At 48.3% G+C, this 25,229-nt stretch overlaps 1 protein-coding gene and 1 pseudogene across 1 annotated transcript; one reads left to right on the plus strand and one right to left on the minus strand.

Moving 5' to 3' along the window:
- Positions 1–10,155, plus strand: LOC115118976 (oxidative stress-induced growth inhibitor 2-like). The gene is made up of 6 exons (XM_065006776.1): positions 1–420; positions 5,290–5,384; positions 5,556–5,692; positions 5,802–5,993; positions 6,169–6,263; positions 6,438–10,155. The coding sequence occupies exons 2-6, from the start codon at positions 5,318–5,320 to the stop codon at positions 7,615–7,617; spliced, it is 1,671 nt and encodes a 556-aa protein (XP_064862848.1). The 5' UTR covers positions 1–420; positions 5,290–5,317; the 3' UTR covers positions 7,618–10,155.
- LOC135563605 (nibrin-like) overlaps positions 10,048–25,229 on the minus strand; it is a 22,486-nt pseudogene continuing 7,304 nt past the window's right edge.

Below are 25,229 nucleotides of genomic sequence, written 5' to 3' on the forward strand. Positions count from 1 at the left end.
GGCGGGAGCTAGACAGACCGCGGTGCCGCTTTGTGGACAACGAGTCCAATTTTAGGGCGCAGAGACGTGTATATCTTGTCAGTATATCCATAGTCTTTGGTCAAACACAGAAACCGGTTTCTCCCTCCTGAAATAAGGACATCTGTCCTTGAGGTGGATAGATAAAAGTATCGGGTGACATTAGTAGCATATTCGGGATTGGATGCTGTCATTAATGGTTAAAACACATCTCATCAGACAGTGTCTGTTCACTGCGAAGAGAGAGAGAGAGAGAGAGAGAGAGCGAGAGTGAGTGAGGGAGGTGGTATGTGTGTCATCTCGATAGAGCCTCCCACCGGCGACCCCATATATACCGCGAGAGCGGCGGCCGTCGGCGGTACAGAGGAGTGATTGGGAGATATAGAGATACATCGTACCGAGGTAAGTAGCCTACAGAGCTGCCGCTTCAGAGCTGAGGGATGGTGTTGCTGCTTTCTCTTGGAGGGATGCGGAGAACTAGAGGATGGCCGGGAGTGTCTGACCTAAATTATAGGAGGTACCCTACAAGGATGATGAAATTGTCGCAATTCGCATGTGCGCCCGCGTACGATGGAATCATTCTCAAGATCACGGATGGGGAGAGACAGTAGCATACCCTATAGCAGCCTAATATAGGATGCTGTATAGATTGTGTAGCGGGCCAAAATCGCAGTATCTTTTAGACTAGAGAAGTCCTGTGATGGGCGGTAATTGTGTAATCCACAATCCTATTTGTAGAGAATGTAACATTGATTACAGTAACAATATACATTTTTGTCTCAGAAATATGACAAATTTGCTAAATTATTATTGTGGTATAGGCATAGTTAGCCAAATGGAGGGTTGAATTAAGCCCTGTTTATACCTGGTGCTAACATGCACACTTTGTCCTCATTCTGATTGTGCCCACATTCGTAGACCGGTATAGACGATTAACAGCCACATTGTGATCCGATCTTCCTGACCACCTTCGGAGGCAGTCAGGCACACAAACCAAACCATTTAAATCATCAATATACCTGCCTCTAAACTCATTGTCAGGTAGCAGCACCATTGACTTATGTAATCAGTAAATGTCTTTAAATAATTCAATATTATTATTATCTGTCTGGCCAGATTATCTGTCAAATAACAGCTAATCTGGCTACAATGCGGACACAGTGGATGAATAAGAGACACATTTTAATACAATCTGTAAACAAAACAAACCATAAGCAGATAGTGATTGGATCATATTGATCAGATCCCCAAACTCACGTTAGTGCATGGTGTAAACAAGGATTTACAGTACAAGAACATAAAACACAATTACAGCTAAAACAGATCAAATAGCTATTAGGCCGATGTATTTCAAACATTCCAGCTCAGTATACCAGCCTGATGCAGTTGGCTTTATATCAGCACTTTCACATGCAGAGAATACTAAAGCATCTCCACGGTAACCAAATTATGCTTTGACTCAGATTTTTCACTTTAAAATGTATGCCAAACAAAAACCATTGATTTCAAAGTTTAAAAAACCATAGAACTCTATGTATCTAAATAGACTGCTTTGAACAATTTACACAGCAAACTTAACAAAAAACACATTTACTGGGAGAACTGTGCAGATGCTGAGAGAGAAAACAGCCAAAGGTAATGATAGACTATTGAATATCACACCATTGATATTCCTGCACAGTACAAAGTTCGTGGCACCTGTACAAAGTTGGAACTTGTTATTTTTAACAGCGAATAAAAGTCATGAAAATATGTAACGTTTTTCTTCCTGTTTAACATTTGATTCTTTATTCCTGTTTACACTTAAAAGGTACAGGCTTTGTACAGGTGCAGATACTGACTGATTTTTGCCCTGAGAGTAACACAATTGTTTATCTGATGTAGCAAGTGTCCCCTGGCTTGTCCCCTGGCTTGTTAAGTTGATAGGGAATTGACCCCAACCCTGGCACTGCCACCTAACCCATTCAACCCTGGTACTGAACCTAACCCATTCAACCCTGGTACTGCCACCTAACCCATTCAACCCTGGTACTGAACCTAACCCATTCAACCCTGGTACTGCCACCTAACCCATTCAACCCTGGCACTGAACCTAACCCATTCAACCCTGGTACTGCCACCTAACCCATTCAACCCTGGCACTGAACCTAACCCATTCAACCCTGGCACTGCCACCTAACCCATTCAACCCTGGTACTGCCACCTAACCCATTCAACCCTGGCACTGCCACCTAACCCATTCAACCCTGGTACTGCCACCTAACCCATTCAACCCTGGTACTGCCACCTAACCCATTCAACCCTGGTACTGAACCTAACCCATGTAACCCTGGCACTGCCACCTAACCCATTCAACCCTGGTACTGCCACCTAACCCATTCAACCCTGGCACTGCCACCTAACCCATTCAACCCTGGCACTGCCACCTAACCCATTCAACCCTGGTACTGCCACCTAACCCATTCAACCCTGGCACTGCCACCTAACCCATTCAACCCTGGTACTGGACCTAACCCATTCAACCCTGGTACTGCCACCTAACCCATTCAACCCTGGTACTGCCACCTAACCCAGTCAACCCTGGTACTGCCACCTAACCCATTCAACCCCCCCCCCCCCTTGTGAGTAAGCTGGCTGAATGTTGGTGACCGTGTTAAATTGATCAGTGGTGTGGAAATGCCAGATTTAGCCTGCCAAACAGGGGGCACGGCTCTACAATACCCACTGCCTGCTCCCTCCATGACTTTCTCTGGTACTCCCGCCCAAACAGAGCACGGCCAGTGTATGGAATCCTGCCACTTTTACTGAAAAGGGTAACACCCAACTCCCCAGCACTGGGTGAAAAACAGCCTGCAGGGCTCTCTTACCCAGGGGAGATGGAAAGGGATGGTGGATGCATGTCAGAGGGGAGGTGGGAGGGATGGTGGATGCATGTCAGAGGGGAGGTGGGAGGGATGGTGGGTGCATGTCAGAGGGAGGTGGGAGGGATGGTGGGTGCATGTCAGAGGGGAGGTGGGAGGGATGGTGGGTGCATGTCAGAGGGGAGGTGGGAGGGATGGTGGGTGCATGTCAGAGGGGAGGTGGGAGGGATGGTGGCTGCATATCAGGGGATGGTGGATGCATGTCAGAGGGGAGGTGGGAGGGATGGTGGGTGCATGTCAGAGGGGAGGTGGAAGGGATGGTGGCTGCATGTCAGAGGGGGGGGATGCATGTCAGAGGGGAGGTGGGAGGGATGGTGGGTGCACGTCAGAGGGAGGTGGGAGGGATGGTGGGTGCATGTCAGAGGGGAGGCGGGAGGGATGGTGGGTGCATGTCAGAGGGGAGGCGGGAGGGATGGTGGGTGCATGTCAGAGGGGAGGTGGGAGGGATGGTGGGTGCATGTCAGAGGGGAGGTGGGAGGGATGGTGGGTGCATGTCAGAGGGGAGGTGGGAGGGATGGTGGGTGCACGTCAGAGGGGAGGTGGGAGGGATGGTGGGTGCATGTCAGAGGGGAGGTGGGAGGGATGGTGGGTGCATGTCAGAGGGGAGGTGGGAGGGATGGTGGGTGCATGTCAGAGGGGAGGTGGGAGGGATGGTGGGTGCATGTCAGAGGGAGGTGGGAGGGATGGTGGGTGCATGTCAGAGGGGAGGTGGGAGGGATGGTGGGTGCATGTCAGAGGTGGGGGGAGGTGGGTGCATGTCAGAGGGGAGGTGGGAGGGATGGTGGGTGCATGTCAGAGGGAGGTGGGAGGGATGGTGGGTGCATGTCAGAGGGGAGGTGGGAGGGATGGTGGGTGCATGTCAGAGGGGAGGTGGGAGGGATGGTGGGTGCATGTCAGAGGGGAGGTGGGAGGGATGGTGGGTGCATGTCAGAAGGGAGGTGGGAGGGATGGTGGGTGCATGTCAGAGGGGAGGTGGGAGGGATGGTGGGTGCATGTCAGAGGGGAGGTGGGAGGGATGGTGGGTGCATGTCAGAGGGGAGGTGGGAGGGATGGTGGGTGCATGTCAGAGGGGAGGTGGGAGCATGTCAGAGGGGAGGTGGGAGCATGTCAGAGGGGAGGTGGGAGGGATGGTGGGTGCATGTCAGGTGGGGGAGGTGGGAGGGATGGTGGATGCATGTCAGAGGGGAGGTGGGAGGGATGGTGGATGCATGTCAGAGGGGAGGTGGGTGCATGTCAGAGGGGAGGTGGGAGGGATGGTGGGTGCATGTCAGAGGGGAGGTGGGAGGGATGGTGGGTGCATGTCAGAGGGATGGTGGGTGCATGTCAGAGGGGAGAGGGTGTGGATGACCTGTGGCAGGTGGTGAGAAGCAGGGGAACCGGGAGGAGGTGTGTGCATGAGGCAGGGTTAGAGGGGAGATGTTTGGGTGGGTGTGTATGGGGATGGGGGTAGGGAGGCGCGCCCCTCTTGTCTAGTCTGTCAGTGTGCCAGGTCTACATTCCCACTGCACTGGCCGGTGAAAAGGGCTGTAAATATATAAACAGGCCTGGCAGGATTAGAGCCTGCTGGGAGTGATCAGGGGGGATTTCTACCCCGCCGGGCACACAATGGCACCGCCACATAACATAAACACACATACACACACACACAATGGCACCGTGGCACAACAGACCTGAGCCTCCATAGATTTGATGCATACTGTCTTTTGTTTGGGAAGAGGTGGTTCGTCTAGCCACGGGCAGTGTGTACGATGCAGGGGGCACGGCGTGGTGGCAGGGGAGGGGTGGTGTGGGGTGGGAGGGAGGGGTGTTGTGGTCCTGATTGGATGTGTGTGTGTGTGTGTGTGTGTGTGTGTGTGCAGAGAGAGAGAGACAGACAGAGAAAGAAACAGAGAGAGACGGACACAATAGCAGGATGAATAGAGTTGTTTTATTCCCTGTGTGTGTGCTGGAGAGTCAGCTGAGCGCCGATAGAGACAGACCGAGGGATGGGATCTACACTCACATAAAACAACAACCGTGACGGCCGATCCAGTCTGGTTTGAACCTGTCACACCAGACTGAGAAGCAGACTGAGAAGTGACAACTGCAGTAATTTCACAGACCACAACCCTCTCTCTCAGCTAAAAGGCACTAACTAACACACTCTAACGGACGACAGCTCTACTGTTGGCCAAGCAGACATTCTCTCTGTATGATTTGGCAGTCCCACACTCTACTGTACCTGACTCACTTAACCTGTGAGAGAATGAAAGACTGTCTGCAACCACCAACCATCTTCACTTTGTTTATGAGTATCCATCCATCCTGTCACCATGGTGACCCCCTTTCTCTCTCTCTCTCTCTCTCTCAGTGTGCCGGCTCTGGCCCTGGCTACAGCCATGCCTCTTCTGGAAGAGACCGCTGTGCCTCGAGAGCATCCCCCCACACTGCCTGTGGTCATCATAGGTATGTTTAGCCATAACCTCTGACCCCTGACCTCTAACATCTAACCCTAACCTTTAACTCTGCCCCGAGAGGCTAGCACCTCTTCGCCATCTCACTTCGCCCGCCGTCATCATTCACAGGTAACCTCTGACATTGCAAACATTTGATTCTCTCCTCTGTATGTCTGTGTAGGTAACGGGCCATCAGGTATCTGCCTGTCCTACCTGCTGAGTGGCTACAAGCCCTACCTGGACCCTTCAACTGTTCACCCAAACCCTGTTCTGTACAGGAAGTTACAGGAGACCAGACACCTGCCCATCACTGAACAGGTGAACATCAAAGCATTGCTTTAAACACATATACAGCACACACACACACACACACAGATCACAGTTTACAAACACAAACATTGAAACATGATCTGGTCTCTCTATGCAGGATCTGGAGTATCTGAGTGAAGGTCTGGAGGGGCGGTCAGGAAACCCTGTAGCGGTGCTGTTTGACACCCTGCTGCACCCCAATGCGGATTTTGGCTACGAGTTTCCCCCTGTGCTACAGTGGAGAAGAGACAAGCAGCAGCACCTCCCTCACCTGGTGCTGGGCAGGGCAACGCCTGGAGGGGCCTGGCACGTGAGTTATTCCTAAACAGCTTATACCCTCCTTTCCCCATTCATTTACCCCTACACCTCACCCATGGTGCTGGGCAGAGCTATGCCTGGGAAACCTGGAATGACTTCACCCCCAAATCTCCCCATCCATATGTCCCAATCCTCACCTCCAATCCTCTCTTTTCTCTCTCTTCTAGGTGATGGAGGGCTCCATGCTGACCATCAGTCTGGGCATCTGGATGGAACTGCCAGGGATCAACTACCGAGACCTGACTAACAATGGCAAATGCAGGTACTAACAATGGCAAATGCAGAGAGGGAAGGAGGGAGAGATGGAGAGAGATAGAGAGGCTGCAATAAAGTTAAATAAATTCAAAACAATGAGACAGCTTAAATCTTCTTAATACTTTAACAGAGTTTACTAAAATATATTTTGTTTGACAACGAGTGCTCCCCCCCCCCCCAGGGGCGTGACCAACGACCGGGCCACTCCAGAGGAGATCTCGTCTTACTACCGTAACTACGTCAAGCTGATGGGCCTGAAGCAGAACTTTGTTGACAACACCTACGTGACCTCTGTGCAGAAACTTTTCCGTGAACCCGAGGGGGAGGGTCTAGAGAATGGCCATGGAGGGTTGGGGGTGGGGGGAAAGGGGGTGTACGAGGGGAGGGAGGGTGAAGGTGTAGACGAAGGGGGAGGTGGGGGCCTGTGGGAGGTGAGGGGGTACCAGCGGGTGCAGGGCGACACCCACGTTCCTTTCTGCCTGTTTTCGGAGAATGTAGTTCTGGCCACGGGCGCGTCTGATTCGCCAGCTCAGCTGGGTGTGGAGGGGGAGGAGCTTCCCTTCGTGTTCCACAGCATCTCTGCCCTGGGATTGGCTGTGAGCCGGAAGAAGCTTGGGCCAAACTCTGATCCGGTGCTGATTGTGGGGGCGGGGTTAAGCGCGGCGGATGCGGTTTTGTGCGCTTGTAACAACAACATTTCCGTGCTGCATGCTTTCCGCAAACACGTAGACGACCCAGGCCTCATCTTTAAACAGCTACCCAAGACCCTCTACCCAGAATACCACAAGGTCTACCACATGATGCACTCCCAGACCCACGCAACACCAAACATGGCTGCCACCTCCACCACCAATGGCCTTCCCAGCATGGCCGCCTCAGTCTGCTCCAAGATGTGCTCCAAGCCCCAACCCACCACAAATAACATGGCCGCCAATGGTGGTCCCGTTCTGTTCCCTGACTACACCAGCTTCCCAGAGCACTGTGTGGTGTCCTTCCAGCCAGACATGAAGTGTGTCCTGCAGGGGAGCAACTCCCTCAAGGCCTTTAAGATCTCCATGGCCCTGGTGTTGATCGGCACCCATCCCAACCTGTTCTTCCTCAAGGGCCAGGGCCAGTACCTGGGACTGGACCCCACCAAACCCATCTCCTGCAAGCAGAACCCTGTGGATGTGCACCCCTACACCTTCGAGTGCACCAAGGACCCAGGACTGTTCGCCATGGGCCCGCTGGTGGGAGACAACTTTGTTCGCTTCCTAAAGGGCGGTGCTCTAGGCATTGCCTCCTGCCTGCTCAAGAGACTGAAGAAGAAAGGCAAGCTGATCGCAGAAGGGGGAGGAGTAGGAGGAGGGGAGTTTATCTAGGTGAAGTGTGGATAGAGAGGCACGAGGTGGTGAATGAGTTGGAAGGGAGAGAAAGAGAGGAGGAAGAGGCATCTTTATTTCAGCGAAGGGAGAAAGGAGAGGAAGGAGGTGGAGAAAGGGAGAAGAGGAAGGAGGAAGAGGTTCATCTTAGTAAAAATAGCTACTATAACCAATGGAGTTCTGAGTTAAAAGGGCAAAGACAAACATTTTTTTATATTTTATTGTTTGCAGTGGACATGCCTATTTGAACTCTGAAGCTTTCTTACCACTTCTGAGAGAACTGAAAACAATGGAAGTGGAGGCAGGCTAGTTACAGTTCATGACCAGGTTCAGCCCACCACCTGTTACAGCTCCACTGTTCTGGTTTCTGCTGGGAAGCTGTCACAGGGTCTAATGTCCTCTATCCAGAAATCCAATCTGCAGTGTGACAATGTTTTTTAAGTCATATTTCTGACATTTTGTAAAGTCTTGAGTTTTTGTTATTTGCTCACCTTTTCTTTCAAGCAAGTGCATTTTCTGATTTCTCATCTACTTTAAACAATTGTTATATTTCTCTGATGGCCTTCACCATGCAATGGACTGTGAACCACTACAACTCCCCTTTAAAGCTTCAAGGAAATGGAACTTTGTAGAGATAGGCCCATAGCTGCTATAGTGTTCCTGCCATCATCTCAATTCTGAGTTTCTCATCCGTGCCAAGCTTCAGACCCCAAGCAGTATCTGGCAGACCAGGATGTAATGGGAACGTTGAAGTAACAGATGAATAACAGATGAATCAAAAACCCCATCACCATCCTAATCAGACGAAGTAGAACTAACTCACTATGGTTGGAGCGCTCCACTTAACGCTTTTCCTACGCAAACCCTTCCACTCACACACCTGACCTGAATGTATTCTGGATCAGATAACTCATTGCTAACTTACTGTACATGTCAGCCTGATTTCAAACAATGGGGCATAAAGAGTTCTCTATTGATGTTAGACCATAACAAAAATGCCAAATAGTGTTTTTTAGACACACTGAAGTCATGCAGATGCGCGTGACTCTTGGCCGCAGTAAGAAAGCCATCGCCATCTGCATCCATTCAACATAGCCTAGATTTACCATATTACTCACAACAAAATCACTTTTGGGGATCTCATATGCTTACCGTGATGTTTTGATTCTAGCTGGAAGTCGCTAAGTTTATATCTGGTTGTGATCTTTGAAAAATAACTATTTTGGATGCAGCAGTTGTTAGCTAGAATGCTAACGCTCATTGACATAGGATATAGCAAAACCTAGCTAAATAGCCATTTTACTGGTTGAAGTTGAAGTGTTTTTTAAGTATAATGCAGTTGATTTGGGATAACACAAACATTATATTAAGCAGGACATTCATATGAACTTTAAAATCCAATTATAATCCAAAAGTAGTGTGAAATGCACTCATAAGTAACATCTAAATATAGGCTTTTTTGCTGCCACCAATTTGCAGCAATGTTAACAAACACGGAAAGGGGTCTATAAAATACTACTAGTCGACGACTCCTGATAAGTGTACATTGGATAAACGCAAACTGTAGGTGCATTCATTGACGTCCATCAGTCTGAATACAAAACTGCTAGTCCATTGCATTTATCAGGAGTTGACTATCGCCTATTGAAGTCATAATGACTATGTTAAATGCCCATTTTCTGGTTGCCATTATGGAGTAAATATTATGCCCGTGGCTCTGATTCCAGGTCCGTATAGTATTCTCTGTGACATGTCATACCATGTCACTTTCACACAGCCATCATACGCCTCATGTGTTTGTTGTGCCAAATACCTGTTACTCTCAGGCTGTGAGGACTGAGGGTAGAGTTTCATTCATTTATTGAACCAGTCAGTCGCCTTTAGAATGTGTGTATTCATATGCAGTTTATTTCCACATGCAGTCGTCCTCAAGACTGAAGCTGCTTGCAGAAAACAAATGGTGGAATTGGGATAAAATATAGATTGTTGACAAGATCAGCAAACTGAAAATGTATGGACAGTTCCTGGTCAATATGCTGTATTCCAAACTAACCAGCCCTTAAGCACTACATCCAGACCTGAAAAGATGAATCAGTAGATAGGTGTAATTGTAAGGTGGTGGTAGTCACTCAACCTTGCCCCCCAGATATTACACCTACATGTCCAATTTACACAGTAGGTGCCTTGATGAGAAGGGTTAACTAGGGGTTGATTAATAAGAAAAGGAAACAGCAGGTTCCCCAACCCCTGGGGTCTAACCAGGGTTTTCTACTACTGTCTTACAACACATAACCCACCATCTTCTCCTGTTCACAACAGACAGACACGCTGCTTTGTGCTTGGTAGAGTTGGACTCCTCTCTTGTACAACTCAAATGAGTTTTTAATATGTTTTGTATACTGTATTTTTTATTATGAACAAATAAAAATCTTGAAACGTAAAACCTATTTATTTGTTTACATTGCTCACCATCAGTGACTAAATCAAGGTATATAATTAGTGTACTGTACATAGAAAGTTAGACATTTCTGCCCACATCTATCACCGACAAACATTGTTAAAACATTTGTCATTGACAGGCCCCTCTTGATCATTGTACTCAAAATGACCAGAGTTAACTCAAGATCCATTCCTGAACATTATTAGTGGAGCGGAGATGGCAGTTCTATCAAACTGAGAATTCTAGAAGCCAAAACATTCCATGGGGTGTTGGCATCCCTTCCTGTGTCTTAAGATGAACATTTGTCTGCAGGGCTTCTCATGTTACAACCAGGTACTCATCTTTTCTTGGTGGGTTTGGGGTTGTACCTACACATGGGCAGTGGCCATCCAGACATCCCACTTAAACACTCAGGCTTTTAACATTCCTGCTAGATCAATCCTGGATGCATTTTGGACAAATATTAAAAATAGCCCAAATTAAGCCAGCTCTGTAAACCTCTGGCCGGGTTTGAAGAACTCAAACCAAACATCCTCCCAATAAACTAAGTCTGGGAGACGGGTTCAGGCCAGAACCAAAAACATAAAACCGTGGCTTGTTTTCTTAGTAGCCGGCGCTGTCCTCTGGCCATGCATGACTGAGTGGGCATCATGACTCAATGATCAAACAGCACAGTCTCGCTCCAGGCAGGCACGCACACACCCTTTCTGCTTAGCCAGGCAAAATGCAGCAGCCCTAGCGTGTGCATACATCACCAGCATAACCCAGACAACCAGGTGTGACGCAGGAATCACTGGGCGCTGATTGGTCAGTGACAACAAGCCCAAACCGTCCCAAACGAAGATCCACCCACTCACATCAGGAATGTTTCTCTCTGTTCTGTGGGTCTTGGTCTAAACGGTCCTTTTCAGATGACTATTTGACAGGCGATTCCAAAAATGGTGTTGATGTGTATTGTACGTATGCAGGGGACCAGCTAATACAGCTCTATCTAATGTGAATCATTGTTTAGCTGGGATCAAAACCTGAGATCAGACATGTTGGTTGGATTACAGCTACAACCAAGGCTATGTTGCTGGGCAGTCAATGTTGTCTTGTGTTTCTGAATGGGGGTTAAGGGAATGAATAGATGAATGAGTGTGGAGTAGTGAAGAGCTCAGCAGACAGCTTCTAGTCCCAGTCATCGTGTGGGCAGGCAACTGTGTGTGCGTCAGCCTGTAGGGCGCTGTTGTCTTGTGTCTGGTAGTGACGTCCTTGAACACGGAGCAATGCCCCCTGGGAATGTGATGTTTGTGTAAGCTGGGTGCTCCAACCCTTCAGCTCCACTGCAGACTGCAGACGGAGTGGCTGACTTTTTCTACCTTGGGGGCTGGAGGATTCAACATAATCAACGTCACTCCACATTCATCCATTCATTCCCAGCCTGGCTCCAAACATCTTCCAACCAATAGCCCGGGCTACAGCTTGGTTTACATTGTACTGTAGACTGTGGTGCTCTCCACCTGAAATAATGTGACCCAAGTTGGTTTGGGTTGATTGTTTTGGTGTTTGCAGCCTGACAAGCCTTGTCCTCGTACCTGAAGAGGTCATCTCCCAAAGTCTCCTCTTTCTTGTTCTGACGCTCATCCTGAAACACACAGACACAGGGCTTTGACTCACAGACCCACAAACCTCCATCTCCTCTCTACCCAGCCTCAGCCCCCTCCATCTCCTCTCTACCCAGCCTCAGCCCCCTCCATCTCCTCTCTACCCAGCCTCAGCCCCCTCCATCTCCTCTCTACCCAGCCTCAGCCCCCTCCATCTCCTCTCTACCCAGCCTCAGCCCCCTCCATCTCCTCTCTACCCAGCCTCAGCCCCTCCATCTCCTCTCTACCCAGCCTCAGCCCCTCCATCTCCTCTCTACCCAGCCTCCTCCATCTCCTCTCTACCCAGCCTCAGCCCCCTCCATCTCCTCTCTACCCAGCCTCAACCCCCTCCATCTCCTCTCTACCCAGCCTCAACCTCCTCTCTACCCAGCCTCAACCCCTCCATCTCCTCTCTACCCAGCCTCAGCCCCTCCATCTCCTCTCTATCCAGCCTCAGCCCCCTCCATCTCCTCTCTATCCAGCCTCAGCCCCTCCATCTCCTCTCTACCCAGCCTCAACCCCCTCCATCTCCTCTCTACCCAGCCTCAGCCCCTCCATCTCCTCTCTACCCAGCCTCAACCCCCCCATCCCCTGTTACTACCATTTCATGGTAAATAGCACGTACTTCTCTTCTAGGTGTGTTTGTGTGTCTCAGGGGTTGCTAAACAGACAGTAAGTATTGTAGTAAACAGCAGCTGAAGTAGGACTGTGTACCTCTGCTGCGTCTCTCAGCCACTCCTCCAGCTCAGAGTTCTTGCCTCGGTTGTGGGCCAACAGGTCTGACCCGCCGATGATGTTGGGCAAACCCTGGGCACCGGGAACTGGGACCTGAAACACACACACATTACTACACACACACACACACACACACACTAACCTAACAGAGTCCCATGACCCTGTCTTGTGGTGAGGTGCATCCTGGGGATCTACCTTGCTGAAGCGTTTAAAGTCCTTCCTGTTGACATTGTCGTGCGTCTCCATGGGGCGTGGTTTAGGTCTTGCCGGTGTTGCCACGGTGAGGCATTTGAACTCCACCACTATAAGTCTGCTGGGGAGATTCTCACTCCCTAAACCCTACATCACAACACACAGACCAGTTACTGACAGACCTAACTCTTCCCCACTGGCCCCTACTCCAGACCTAACTCTTCCCCACTGGCCCCTACTCCAGACCTAACTCTTCCCCACTGGCCCCTACTCCAGACCAGTTACTGATAGACCTAACTCTTCCCCACTGGCCCCTACTCCAGACCTAACTCTTCCCCATTGGCCCCTACTCCAGACCTAACTCTTCCCCATTGGCCCCTACTCCAGACCTAACTCTTCCCCACTGGCCCCTACTCCAGACCTAACCCTGGCCCCCCTCCAGACCTAACTCTTCCCCTACTCCAGACCTAACGCTTCCCCATTGGCCCCTACTCCAGACCTAACTCTTCCCCACTGGCCCCTACTCCAGACCAGTTACTGATAGACCTAACTCTTCCCCACTGGCCCCTACTCCAGACCTAACTCTTCCCCACTGGCCCCTACTCCAGACAGATACAGACAGGACTTACTGAGGCTTCCTGTTTGACAGGTTTGGCATCAGTCTCTGGCTCTTCCAGATGACCAGGGGTCACACCATTAACTGCTTTTGACTTGGGGGGGACAGAAGATGGAGGATAGTTCATAATAATAGTACAATAAATTACAATTCAGTGATTTTAAAAATGGCAGATATTTTCAATGAAACAGAAGTAGAAGCTATCAATTTATATATATTTTAAATTAAAATCACTTCCTGAATCGAGTGGCTTCAATTGGAATTGATCCCAGCCTTGATAGAAACACATGATAACAAACACGCAATGACAGCTCCTCTCACCTCAATGAAAGACACCTCTTCGTCTTTGACCTCAGCTACAGGCTCCGCTCGCTGTCGTCTGCTGGCTGACGATCGCTCTTCTGAATCCAAGCCTGACCTATGATTGGCTGCGATTGGTTCCACTGGATAAACCCGCTGTTTCTTATTGGCAGAGGTAAGTTCCACTGTCTCTAGGAGCTGTTTTCTATTGGTTGAGCTCTTGTCTGTCAGTTGAGACCTCTGGCCTTGATTGGTTGAACTCTTTTCCGTCAGCTTCAACCGCTGGCCTTGACTGGCTGACATGGGCTCATCCGATTCGTCCATGTCCTCAGACATGATGGACTCCAGTTCGTCCATCTCTATCTCTAAAGCCCCACACCCTTTAGTCTCCTCAATCTCCTTCCTCTTCCTGGATTGGAGCCCCTGCTGGGCAGGGTTGGAGAACCCTCTGACAGAGCCTCAGTCTGACCTGGAAACAGATGTGCACCTGAGCTGTGTTGGCCCTGGGACCTGCCTGTGGGGGGGAGGGTGGGGTTGGAGGTCTCCGAGTGCTGTGGTACTGTCCTCTTCGTATTCTCCATGTCTTCTTCCCTCCTGGAGAACTTGGCCTCTGATTGGACAGTAGGGGATTCCTCGCCTTCCCTAGGTCTGAGACAGAAAACATTGGTGTCTGTATATAATATCACCATTAACTCATGATTGATAAGCCACTGTGTGGAATTGTATGGATATCTCCAGAGAGCTGCACTTGCCTTTTCTTGCCAACAGGCTGGAAGAAATTAGTGAGGGCAGACTGTTTCTGGGGGGAACATTTCTGCGAGACCTGTTGTTTCTGGGAGGAGCGCTTCTGTGGGGACATCGTCTGCACTCCTCCGTTGGTCCGAGGGGCTGTGGCCAGGAATCTGGTGATAGCATCACCTTTCCCTCCACCTAATATCATGATAATACAATGTCATTTAGCAGACCCGTGTTTTCAGTTTATATGGCCCACGCCAGAACTTTCCTACTGTAACTCTGACACCCACTCACTCTGTCATTAGAAACTATTCTACCTGGATGTTGTAGCTCTCCCTTTTTTCTGTCCGAGCCGCCACCACCAGCACTGTCTGAGGTGCTGAATGATGACATCATAGTCTCTGCCACTGTGCAGGTCCCTGACAGCTCTCGGCCTGAGGGTTTGGGTCGGTTAAGATGAGAGGTGGTCCGGCTCTGGTCCCTCTCAGGGGTCTCTCCAACTGCGCTCACCCCAGCCACGTCCACCCTACTCAGGGATAAGAAAACACAGATCAGCCTGATGCACTCGAATAGAACAGTGAGTTTGGAGCTCAGGTTGTGTGTGTGTGTGTGTCTTACCCACTGATGCCCTGTGACGGCTCTGTGTTTACAGCATTGGCTGTGATGTTCTGAGATGCCGCTGGCATTACCGTCTCGTCCACTGGTGCATTCTGGGATAGCGTGGCACCAGGGATGGTGGGCTTCATTCTCATGGATTCTGACCAGGGGAAAAACACATTTTTTAAAATTTTATTTCACCTTTATTTAACCAGGTAGGCTAGTTGAGAACAAGTTCTCATTTGCAACTGCGACCTGGCCAAGATAAAGCATAGCAGTGTGAACAGACAACACAGAGTTACACATGGAGTAAACAATTAACAAGTCAATAACACAGTAGAAAAAAGGGGCAGTCTATATACAATGTGTGCAAAAGGCATGAGGAGGTAGGCGAATAATTACAATTTTGCAGATTAACACTGGAGTGATAAATGATCAGATGGTCATGTACAGGTAGAGATATTGGTGTGCAAAAGAGCAGAAAAGTAAATAAATAAATAAACAGTATAAAAACAGTATGGGAATGAGGTAGGTGAAAATGGGTGGGCTATTTACCAATAGACTGTGTACAGCTGCAGCGATCGGTTAGCTGCTCGGATAGCTGATGTTTGAAGTTGGTGAGGGAGATAAAAGTCTCCAACTTCAGCGATTTTTGCAGTTCGTTCCAGTCACAGGCAGCAGAGTACTGGAACGAAAGGCGGCCAAATGAGGTGTTGGCTTTAGGGATGATCAGTGAGATACACCTGCTGGAGCGTGCTACGGATGGGTGTTGCCATCGTGACCAGTGAACTGAGATAAGGCGGAGCTTTACCTAGCATGGACTTGTAGATGACCTGGAGCCAGTGGGTCTGGCGACGAATATGTAGCGAGGGCCAGCCGACTAGAGCATACAAGTCGCAGTGGTGGGTGGTATAAGGTGCTTTAGTGACAAACGGATGGCACTGTGATAGACTGCATCCAGTTTGCTGAGTAGAGTGTTGGAAGCCATTTTGTAGATGACATCGCCGAAGTCGAGGATCGGTAGGATAGTCAGTTTTACTAGGTAAGCTTGGCGGCGTGAGTGAAGGAGGCTTTGTTGCGGAATAGAAAGCCGACTCTTGATTTGATTTTCGATTGGAGATGTTTGATATGAGTCTGGAAGGAGAGTTTGCAGTCTAGCCAGACACCTAGGTACTTATAGATGTCCACATATTCAAGGTCAGAACCATCCAGGGTGGTGATGCTAGTCGGGCATGCGGGTGCAGGCAGCGATCGGTTGAAAAGCATGCATTTGGTTTTACTCGCGTTTAAGAGCAGTTGGAGGCCACGGAAGGAGTGCTGTATGGCATTGAAGCTCGTTTGGAGGTTAGATAGCACAGTGTCCAATGACGGGCCGAAAGTATATAGAATGGTGTCGTCTGCGTAGAGGTGGATCAGGGAATCGCCCGCAGCAAGAGCAACATCATTGATATACATTTACATTTAAGTCATTTAGCAGACGCACTTATACAGATAAAAGAGTCGGCCCGAGAATTGAACCCTGTGGCACCCCCATAGGGACTGCCAGAGGACCGGACAGCATGCCCTCCGATTTGACACACTGAACTCTGTCTGCAAAGTAATTGGTGAACCAGGCAAGGCAGTCATCCGAAAAACCGAGGCTATTGAGTCTGCCGATAAGAATATGGTGATTGACAGAGTCGAAAGCCTTGGCAAGGTCGATGAAGACGGCTGCACAGTACTGTCTTTTATCGATGGCGGTTATGATATCGTTTAGTACCTTGAGTGTGGCTGAGGTGCACCCGTGACCGGCTCGGAAACCAGATTGCACAGCGGAGAAGGTACGGTGGGATTCGAGATGGTCAGTGACCTGTTTGTTGACTTGGCTTTCGAAGACCTTAGATAGGCAGGGCAGGATGGATATAGGTCTATAGCAGTTTGGGTCCAGGGTGTCTCCCCCCTTGAAGAGGGGATGACTGCGGCAGCTTTCCAATCCTTGGGGATCTCAGACGATATTTACATTTACATTTAAGTCATTTAGCAGACGCTCTTATCCAGAGCGACTTACAAATTGGTGCATTCACCTTATGACATCCAGTGGAACAGCCACTTTACAATAGTGCATCTAAATCATGAAAGAGAGGTTGAACAGGCTGGTAATAGGGGTTGCGACAATGGCGGCAGATAGTTTCAGAAATAGAGGGTCCAGATTGTCAAGCCCAGCTGATTTGTACGGGTCCAGGTTTTGCAGCTCTTTCAGAACATCTGCTATCTGGATTTGGGTAAAGGAGAACCTGGAGAGGCTTGGGCGAGGAGCTGCGGGGGGGGGGGAGCTGTTGGCCGAGGTTGGAGTAGCCAGGCGGAAGGCATGGCCAGCCGTTGAGAAATGCTTATTGAAGTTTTCGACAATCATGGATTTATCGGTGGAGGCCGTGTTACCTAGCCTCAGTGCAGTGGGCAGCTGGGAGGAGGTGCTCTTGTTCTCCATGGACTTCACAGTGTCCCAGAACTTTTTGGAGTTGGAGCTACAGGATGCAAACTTCTGCCTGAAGAAGCTGGCCTTAGCTTTCCTGACTGACTGCGTGTATTGGTTCCTGACTTCCCTGAACAGTTGCATATCACGGGGACTATTCGATGCTATTGCAGTCCGCCACAGGATGTTTTTGTGCTGGTCGAGGGCAGTCAGGTCTGGAGTGAACCAAGGGCTGTATCTGTTCTTGGTTCTGCATTTTTTGAACGGAGCATGCTTATCTAAAATGGTGAGGAAGTTACTTTTAAAGAATGACCAGGCATCCTCAACTGACGGGATGAGGTCAATGTCCTTCCAGGATACCCGGGCCAGGTCGATTAGAAAGGCCTGCTCACAGAAGTGTTTTAGGGAGCGTTTGACAGTGATGAGGGGTGGTCGTTTGACTGCGGCTCCGTGGCGGATACAGGCAATGAGGCAGTGATCGCTGAGATCCTGGTTGAAGACAGCGGAGATGTATTTGGAGGGCCAGTTGGTCAGGATGACGTCTATGAGGGTGCCCTTGTTTACAGAGTTAGGGTTGTACCTGGTGGGTTCCTTGATGATTTGAGTGAGATTGAGGGCATCTAGCTTAGATTGTAGGACTGCCAGGGTGTTAAGCATATCCCAGTTTAGGTCACCTAACAGAACAAACTCTGAAGCTAGATGGGGGGCGATCAATTCACAAATGGTGTCCAGGGCACAGCTGGGAGCTGAGGGTGGTCGGTAGCAGGCGGCAACAGTGAGAGACTTATTTCTGGAAAGAGTAATTTTCAAAATTAGTAGTTCGAACTGTTTGGGTATGGACCTGGAAAGTATGACATTACTTTGCAGGCTATCTCTGCAGTAGACTGCAACTCCGCCCCTTTGGCAGTTCTATCTTGACGGAAGATGTTATAGTTGGGTATGGAAATCTCTGAATTTTTGGTGGCCTTCCTGAGCCAGGATTCAGACACGGCAAGGACATCAGGGTTAGCAGAGTGTGCTAAAGCAGTGAGTAAAACAAACTTAGGGAGGAGGCTTCTGATGTTGACATGCATAAAACCAAGGCTTTTTCGATCACAGAAGTCAACAAATGAGGGTACCTGGGGACATGCAGGGCCTGGGTTTACCTCCACATCACCCGCGGAACAGAGAAGGAGTAGTATGAGGGTGCGGCTAAAGGCTATCAAAACTGGTCGCCTAGATCGTTGGGGGCAGAGGATAAGAGGAGCAGGTTTCTGGGCATGGTAGAATATATTCAGGGCATAATGCGCAGACAGGGGTATGGTGGGGTGCGGGTACAGCGGAGGTAAGCCCAGGCACTGGGTGATGATGAGAGAGGTTGTATCTCTGGACATGCTGGTTGTAATGGGTGAGGTCACCGCATGTGTGGGAGGTGGGACAAGGGAGGTAACAGGGGTATGAAGAGTGGATCTAGGGGCTCCATTGTGAACTAAAACAATGATAACTAACCTGAACAACAGTATACAAGGCATATTGACATTTGAGAGAGACATACAGCGATGCATACAGTAATCACAGGTGTTGAATTGGGAAAGCTAGCTAAAAACAGTTGGCGAGGCTAATCAGCTAGCACAACAAACAGCAGGTAAAATGGCGTTGACTAGGCAACGGGGCCGACAGATAAAACAAACAAGCAGAATGGAGTACCGTGATTAATGGACAGTCCAGCGTGCGTCAGCTATGTAGCCAAGAGATCAGTGTCCAGGGGGCAGCGGTGGATGGGCAGGGAAGCTGGACTGGCGAGTGTTATCCAGGTTTTAAAAAAAACTAACAATGACTAAATAGCTTGTAGCTAGTTAGCTGGTTAGCGTCTGGAGGTTCTTGAGTGTGTCATAAAAAATAAATAAAAAATTTAAAGTAATAGCGATTCCGTATCACATTGGGTGAGGCAGGTTTCCGGAAGGTATAAACAAATTAAAAATCAAAAAGAGATAGAAAGTAAATGGGTCCAGAGAGTGTTTGGGACGCGGTGATTCAGACGGTTAGCAGGCCTGTGCTAACAAGCTAACAGTTCGTAGGCCCGGGCTAGACAAGGTAGCAGTTAGCGGACCGGAGCAAGACAAGCTAGCCGTTAGCAGGCCGAATTAGCAAGCAGGGAGATAGCGAGGGCTAGAGAGTTAACCTTTGGGGGACGTCGCGATGGGGTGAGTCTGTTTATTCCTCTTCATGCGGTGACATCGACAGACCGGTCGTGGGCCCGGGTAATTGTAGCCCAGGAGTATGCTACAGGTGCTCTAGTACGCTAGGTGAGCTGGAGACACAGCGATTCAGAAAGCTCGCGGGCCTTGGCCAGCAGATGGATCTTTGGCGATGTCGCAACGGAAAAGCCTGTTGAAACCACCTCGGACGATTATGTCGGCGGACCAGTCGTGATGGATCGGCGGGGCTCCGTGTCGGCAGTAAAGGGTCCAGGCCAATTGGCAAAAGAGGTATTGTAGCCCAACAATTTGCTGTTGGACCTCTTCGGCAAGTCGGGAGATGGGCTTAGCTCGAGGCTAGCTCAAGGCTAACTGGTGCTTGCTTTGGGACAGAGACGTTAGCCAGGAGTAGCCACTCGGATTGCAGCTAGCTAGTTGCGATGATCCGGTGTAAAGGTTCAGAGTTTGCGGTAGGAATCCGGAGATGTGGTAGAGAAAGGCAGTCTGATATGCTCTGGGTTGATGTCGCGCTGGTGTCCTAGTTAACTTTGAAGACCGCTAGCAGTGGCTAACTGAGTACTAGCTAGTAGCTAGTTAGCTGGCTAGCTTCTGATGGGGGTTCCGGTTCTAAAGTATAGAAAAAGCAGATCCGTACCACATTGGGTGATGCGGGTTGCAGGAGAGTATATTCAGCCTGTAGTTGGAAAGTGAGATTAAAATATGTACGAAATATATACAGAAAAAAACGAGGAAAACTATATTTACACCAGACAAGACAAAACACACGTCCGACTGCTACGCCATCTTGGATCAAGATTAACAACGATACAAGTGTTGACTCCACTATATAAATCCATATCATTATAAAATCAGGAACTCAAAATAAAAACTGAGACTATGATTCACCGTATGAGAGGCCCACCCACCTGAGTCAGCCTTCTGATTGGAGGGATTGCAGTACTTGTCACAGCTGACATAGATGGCAGCCAATCCGATCTCAGACTCTGTGATGAATCGAAGACCTTTCCTGGAGAGTGTAAGAGATGGTAAATATAGACTGTGCTGAAACAACCAGTTAGTCTCATTTCAGAGCTGCAGAGAAGAAGTGTAACACCATAACAGTGAATTGAAATAGGAAAAGCCTCAAGTCTCAAAACCTTTGGGAATGTCTCAATTGTTTGACTGCACTCTGTCTTTATGATACTGCAATGTGTGTACCTCTGTAGAATCCTCCCCACAGAGTCTGCCCACTTCTTAGTGGAATGGGGCAGTAGTGCTTGGGAGTTTCCCGTTGCCATGCCGATCACACAGCTCAATGGTGATTCCAGGAGTGACACAGGGACAGACCCCTCCTCCAAGAGCTGGCTCCTCCCACCTCCACAACTCACTGCCAAACTCAGACGCTTTTGCTGGAGAGGAGTGAGTGAGAGAGATTTATTATTAATATTGTGATTATTATTTCAAATAGGAGCTGTACGGGTAGTAGGGGTGACGGTAATGATAGTAGTTTAATGATGGTAGGGATAGTGGTGGTGGTAGTAGTAATGATGATGGTAGTTGTGATGTAATGGTGATGATGACCGTTATAAATTAGTTATAGTAGGTAGTCGGTAGAGATATTAGAGGTAGAAATGATACTAGTGGTAATGGTAGTAGTAGGGATATTAGAAGTAGAAGTGCTACTAGTGGTAATGGTAGCAGTAGAGATAAAGGTAGAAGTGCTACTAGTAGTAATGGTGGTAGTAGTAGAGATATTAGAAGTAGAAGTGCTACTAGTGGTAATGGTAGTAGTAGGGATATTAGAAGTAGAAGTGCTACTAGTGGTAATGGTGGTAGTAGTAGAGATATTAGAAGTAGAAGTGCTACTAGTGGTAATGGTAGCAGTAGAGATAAAGGTAGAAGTGCTACTAGTGGTAATGGTAGCAGTGGTGATATTAGAGGTAGAAATGATACTAGTGGTAATGGTAGTAGTAGGGATATTAGAAGTAGAAGTGCTAATGGTAGCAGTAGAGATAAAGGTAGAAGTGCTACTAGTAGTAATGGTGGTAGTAGTAGAGATATTAGAAGTAGAAATGCTACTAGTGGTAATGGTAGTAGTAGGGATATTAGAGGTAGAAGTGCTACTAGTGGTAATGGTAGTAGTAGGGATATTAGAGGTAGAAGTGCTACTAGTAGTAATGGTGGTAGTAGTAGAGATATTAGAAGTAGAAGTGCTACTAGTGGTAATGGTAGTAGTAGGGATATTAGAGGCAGAAGTGCTCCTAGTGGTAATGGTAGCAGTAGGGATATTAGAGGTAGAAATGATACTAGTGGTAATGGTAGTAGTAGGGATATTAGAAGTAGAAGTGCTACTAGTGGTAATGGTAGCAGTAGAGATAAAGGTAGAAGTGCTACTAGTGGTAACGGTAGTAGAAGTGCTACTAGTAGTAATGGTGGTAGTAGTACAGTCACCTCTCATGGCAGACCTTGTGGATCTGCTACCATATGTTTGGGTTTTCTGTGTAACAAAAGTACTGAGTGGAGGGGGAGCCAGGCCATTTAAGATCTTGAATACAAAACATGCATTGCGTGTATTGCACAAGATTTTCCCAACTCAGGAGCTCATGCTTTCTGAGGATGTAACAGTGATGATGGCTATTTGGCTTCCTATCAAGCACTTTGAGAGCCTGTTTGTAGACAGACTGAATGGGTTTTAATGTTGTACAGCAAGCTTGGGCCCAACTAGTCAAGCAGTATGTTAAGTGGGGGAGTATCATAGATTTGAAGTACAGTTTTGCTACCTCTGTAGTCAATTTTTTTTTGTTTAAATCGGAAATTAGCTAGGTTGAATTTGGTTATTTGAATGACCTTTTTCACCTGCTTTTTAAAAGAGAGGTTGGAATGATGCCACACTGACACACTGAGTACTGCCTTCAAGGTAGAATTTCAGCCATCTCAAGGCATCGGGGGAAAAGTTGAACTTGGACAATTTTGTGATGAGAACCTCATGGTTAACAGTATCAAAAGCCTTCCTTAGGTCCAGAAACACAGCCCCAACAACGCCCCCTTTGTCCATCTTGGACATTTTCCAGAAGAAAGCAGTTGGCCGTTTCTGTGGAGTGTTTTGCTCTGAAGCCAAACTGCATGGAGTGTAATGTGAAGGGACTGTTGTTGAGGTGGGCAATCAGTTTCTCTGCTACACACTTTTCAACAACCTTCGACACCACAGGTAGTATACTAATGGGCCTGTAGTTACTCAAGTCAGCAGGGTCACCCGATTTAAAGATGGCCGCTATTATGGCCGACTTCCATACCCTTGGAAACACCCCCTGACCAATAGATGTGTTGGTGACCTTAGTAATGGGGCCAATGAGTGACTCTCTGTAGTTTTTAAGAAAGGTAGAGTCCAGCCCAAACACATCTTTTGCTTTAGAGTTCTTTAGTGTGCTAATTACCCTGTTCACCTCTGACTCAGAAATCTCCCTTATGACGAAGACGAGTTGAGCGTCATTCACTAACACTGAGATGAAGAAACCAGTGGAGGGGTTCTGTGTCAGTACCCTGACAGAGTCAATAAAGTAGGAATTGAAGGCTATTGCTATTTTGACTGCACCCTGTGTTATATTGTTATTCACCATGATTTATAGTCTTTTTGCAGTGTTACTATGGTCTTTCCCTGTTAACATATTTCGATTCTGCTGCTTCCTGTGCTTGGCCCTCCTATGTTGAACATAATAAACCGCTCTCTATCCACCGGATGTGTACCAAACTCACTAAAAGTGGCAGTAATAATGCCCCTCTTGAAAAAGCCAAACCTTGACCCAGAAAATATAAAAAACTAAAATGGGCCTATAGCGAATCTTCCATTCCTCTCAAAAATGTTAGAAAAAGCTGTTGCGCAGCAACTCACTGCCTTCCTGAAGACAAACAATGTATACGAAATGCTTCAGTCTGGTTTTAGACCCCATCATAGCACTGAGACTGCACTTGTGAAGGTGGTAAATTACATTTTAATGGCGTCAGACCGAGGCTCTGCATCTGTCCTCGTGCTCCTAGACCTTAGTGCTGCTTTTGATACCATCGATCACCACATTCTTTGGAGAGATTGGAAACCCAAATTGGTCTACACGGGCAAGTTCTGGCCTGGTTTAGATCTTATCTGTTGGAAAGATATCAGTTTGTCTCTGTGAATGGTTTGTCCTCTGACAAATGAACCGTAAATTTCAGTGTTCCTCAAGGTTCCGTTTTAGGACCACTATTGTTTTCACTATATATTTTACCTCTTGGGGATGTCATTCGAAAACATAATGTTAACTTTCACTGCTATGCGGATAACACACAGCTGCACATTTCAATGAAACATGGTGAAGCCCCAAAATTGCCCTCGCTAGAAGCCTGTGTTTCAGACATAAGGAAGTGGATGGCTGCAAACTGTCTACTTTAAAACTCGGACAAAACAGAGATGCTTGTTCTAGGTCCCAAGAAACAAAGAGATCTTCTGTTGAATCTGACAATTAATCTTAATGGTTGTACAGTCGTCTCAAATAAAACTGAAGGACCTCGGCGTTACTCTGGACCCTGATCTCTCTTTTGACGAACATATCAAGACTGTTTCAAGGACAGATTTTTTTCCATCTATGTAACATTGCAAAAATCACTCTGTCCAAAAATTGTGCAAAAAAATTAATCCATGCTTTTGTTACTTCTAGGTTAGACTACTGCAATGCTCTACTTTCCGGATAAAGCACTAAATAAACTTAAATTAGTGCTAAATACGGCTGCTAGAATCCTGACTAGAACCACATTTTTTAAAAATCATATTACTCCAGTGCTAGCCTCCCTACACTGGCTTCCTGTTAAGGCAAGGGCTGATTTCAAAGTTTTACTGTTAACCTACAAAGCATTACATGGGCTTGCTCCTACCCATCTTTCCGATTTGGTCCTGCCGTACATACCTACACGTACGCTACGGTCACAAGACGCAGGCCTCCTAATTGTCCCTAGAATTTCTAAGCAAACAGCTGGAGGGCAGGGCTTTCTCCTATAGAGCTCCATTTTTATGGAATAGCCATGTGAGAGACGCAGACTCGGTCTCAACCTTTAAGTCTTTACTGAAGACTCATCTCTTCAGTGGGTCATATGATTGAGTGTAGTCTGGTCCAGGAGTGTGAAGGTGAACGAAAAGGCTCTGGAGCAACGAACCGCCCTTGCTGTCTCTGCCTGGCCGGTTCCCCTCTTTCCACTGGGATTCTCTGCCTCTAACCCTATTACAGAGGCTTAGTCACTGGCTTACTGGTGCTCTTCCATGTCGTCCCTAAGAGGGGTGCGTCACTTGTTTGGTTTGAGTCACTGACGTGACCTTCCTGTGTGGGTTGGCGCCCCCCCCTTGGGTTGTGCCGTGGCGGAGATCTTTGTGGGCTGTACTCTGCCTTGTCTCAGGATGGTAAGTTGGTGGTTGAAGACATCCCTCTGGTGGTGTGGGGGCTGTGCTTTGGCAAAGTGGGTGGGGTTATATCCTGCAAGTTTGGCACTGTCCGGGGGTATCATCGGATGGGGCCACAGTGTCTCCTGACCCCTCCTGTCTCAGCCTCCAGTATTTATGCTGCAGTAGTTTGTGTGTCGGGGGCCTAGGGTCAGTCTGTTATATCTGGAGTACTACTCCTGTCTTATCTGGTGTCCTGTGTGAATTTAAGCATGCTCTCTCTAATTCTCTCTTTCTTTCTCTCTGTTGGAGGACCTGGGCCCTAGGACCATGCCTCAGGAC

The sequence above is a fragment of the Oncorhynchus nerka genome, linkage group LG3 (assembly GCF_034236695.1).
Source record: "Oncorhynchus nerka isolate Pitt River linkage group LG3, Oner_Uvic_2.0, whole genome shotgun sequence".
In the NCBI taxonomy this organism is placed as follows: Eukaryota; Metazoa; Chordata; class Actinopteri; order Salmoniformes; family Salmonidae; genus Oncorhynchus; species Oncorhynchus nerka.

Coding starts and splice junctions, on each gene's coding strand:
- LOC115118976 (XM_065006776.1), top strand. CDS start 5,318: ATGCCTCTTCTGGAAGAGACCGCTGTGCCTCGAGAGCATCCCCCCACA. Junction 5,385..5,555: donor ACTGCCTGTGGTCATCATAG/GTATGTTTAGCC, acceptor ATGTCTGTGTAG/GTAACGGGCCATCAGGTATC. Junction 5,994..6,168: donor CGCCTGGAGGGGCCTGGCAC/GTGAGTTATTCC, acceptor TCTCTCTTCTAG/GTGATGGAGGGCTCCATGCT.